Source organism: Penaeus chinensis, chromosome 16, assembly GCF_019202785.1.
Source record: "Penaeus chinensis breed Huanghai No. 1 chromosome 16, ASM1920278v2, whole genome shotgun sequence".
Classification (NCBI taxonomy): Eukaryota; Metazoa; Arthropoda; class Malacostraca; order Decapoda; family Penaeidae; genus Penaeus; species Penaeus chinensis.
The window spans coordinates 12268318-12270817 of record NC_061834.1 but is presented as its reverse complement, the minus strand read 5'-3'; the positions used below and the strand labels follow the sequence as shown (position 1 = coordinate 12270817).

Sequence of the window (2500 nt, the reverse complement as noted above, 5' to 3'; positions counted from 1 at the left end):
TTCCGATACACAGGTTTCATGGGGTTATGCCGTTTCGCTTGACTTTGTGCGCGAAGCTTTGACGTACTGGCAAATCAAACAAGAGGGCTCTATGTATGATTACTGGCTGTACAGCACTGTGGCCAAAGGTCGTGAATGTGCAGTGCCTGTTCTGAGCCGCACGCGCCACTATGGCATCGGCATGAATACTGAAGCCTGGATTCACGAATTTTTTTTTCTGAATAATCCAACTGTGCAGGTGCCTTTGGTCCAGCTGGAAGAAGTGGCCCGACTGCAACTGCCACTCTGGCGCCTGCACCTTGAAAATAGTATCCGTAATGCCACGCCTTTGAAAGCTAATCCCTGTGGTTCCGGGTTTATTCCTAAGAGTGCGATCCCCAAAATTTTGGTGTTTTACGTAAATATGAATATGAAAAGCGATGGTTCTCCAGACATCAGCGATTACTTTTACGTGGCTCACTGCGTGGGCACGTGGGGCCTCTCACCACATGGATTACACGAGGGCGTCCGAACCCTGCAACCCTCCGAACACACTACACTGCACATTGTGGGCGTTCCTTACTCATCCTATTCTTACCTCCGCCCGCCAACCTTACAACCATGGACATTGAAGAACATAAGTGAATCAGAAAAGAATATCATTCTGGACAGCTTTGCGGCTAGGAGTAGGATCAACACTAACAATGACAAATTAACAGCAGATGATTTAGTACATTTTTTTACCACCCCAGGTCACACTAGTAATGAGTGAGTGAAGTGACTGACAAATACATGATTACAGGAATCGATATGACAGCAAATGAGGAAGCTCACTTTTGCTAAGAATTTTATGGAATTTTAAGTTAGGAACTGACAGCTAATGCGAATGACTGACAGTGTCGGTCATGGAGATAGCGTGGCAAGTAATCACGTACAGCTGGCGATTAAGTTCATATTACAAAAGGCCCTGGAAAGCAAATGAGAACTACTACAACGTTTGGTAATTGTGAGCACTGAGGCAGTAACTAAAAGCATGTCTGCGAGCACCATTGAAAACAAGGATATCTGTCTCTATGTATGAATGTACTTACCTTTTATAGAATAAACTAAAAAATAAGTAACGCGAGCATAATTCACAAATACCTCAGAACAGTATTATAATTCTTACAGAAGTATTTTAACGTAGAAGTTTGAAGAAATACTACCCTTTGGATATCACGAGAAAAATGGTGCATCGACACTTGAATTAAATCACCTATCATTGCATACTCTGACCCTGCATTTGCAGAGGAAGAGCATGGCCCTAGCATTTACTGCCGATGTTGAGGCATTAATACCGTAAAAGAAAGACGATAGGCCGGTAAACAATTGAGAACTTAAAACTGGACTTGGGTGGCAATTAGAGGTAGACGGCAGGTGAAAGTCCTGGCCTGAAGGCAAGACAGGGCAATGGAGAGTAGGCATGACAGGGGACGCATGACGGCGGTTCCTGCGGCGACCTTGAGGCACCACCGCCAAGAGAGGCCGCGTCACGCCGCTTGCACTCGCTTCCGCTGCGCTCCTCACTCCCTCTCCGCACCTCAACATCTACGATCCTTTCTCATCCCTAGTAAGCTTATGTTCAACTATTTCGAACATCCAAGCTCATGGCTCAGCGGTTATCCCCTTGGACAATCACCTGAATATTTCCCCAGGCACAAAATCAGAATACACCCGTATACCTCATCCTGTCCTCCATTCTGCTATCAGACGAGTACAGGTATGCGTCATGGGAACCGAAGACGGGGACGCAGCGATCCATGGAAGTGTGGGAGGAACTGTCAAGCCCCGGGGTCAGTGGACCGGATCATCTAGGCCTCACTTCCTGAGCGCAGCTCCCCCCTCAAGGAAAGGAGCCCACCCCGGAAGCTTTTCCCGGACGTCTTCCCACCTGTCCGTCGAGCCGCCCGTGAGCCCTATCTTTACAGGAGCATATGGGAAGCATCACTATCCTTGAAAACAAGAAAGCTGAAAATTGCCGAGAACTCGTTCATGTCTGATTCACCTACGGTCTACACTATGCAGGGGGTCTTTGCGCGCTTCCCTTTCTCCGTTCTTTCACAAAACAGGAAGCGACGGGCAGGAAGGAAGCGGCGACAGGACACTCGCCCGATCATCACTTTTTGATTGGCATAAGAACTACGCACGTCCCTCTTTTTTTTTTTTTTTTGTTTAAGTGTGAGTGTGTGTGTGAGTGTGTGTGTGTGAGTGTGTGTGCGTGAGTGTGTGTGCGTGAGTGTGTGTGCGTGAGTGTGTGTGTGTATGTTATGTGTGTATGTGTGTATGTGTGTATGTGTGTGTGTGTGTATGTGTATGTGTATGTGTATGTGTATGTGTATGTGTATGTGTATGTGTATGTGTATGTGTATGTGTGTGTGTGTGTGTGTGTGTATATGTATATAAATATATACATGTGTAGGTATATATATGTGTTTGTGTTTGTATGTATATGTATACATACATACATATATATTATTTATTT

At 45.8% G+C, this 2500-nt stretch overlaps 2 protein-coding genes across 2 annotated transcripts in view; one reads left to right on the top strand and one right to left on the bottom strand.

Annotated features, from left to right (window-relative positions):
- LOC125033175 (protein O-linked-mannose beta-1,2-N-acetylglucosaminyltransferase 1-like) overlaps nucleotides 1-1836 on the top strand; it is a 5882-nt gene extending 4046 nt beyond the window's left edge. Inside the window, exon 3 of the mRNA XM_047624529.1 lies at nucleotides 1-1836. This exon is cut by the window's left edge and continues 866 nt beyond it. Coding sequence (XP_047480485.1) covers nucleotides 1-751 — 751 coding nt within the window. The 3' untranslated portion in view covers nucleotides 752-1836.
- Nucleotides 1-2500, bottom strand: part of LOC125033177 (atlastin-like) — a gene marked incomplete in the record, with an annotated part of 59344 nt that overhangs the window by 53208 nt on the left and 3636 nt on the right.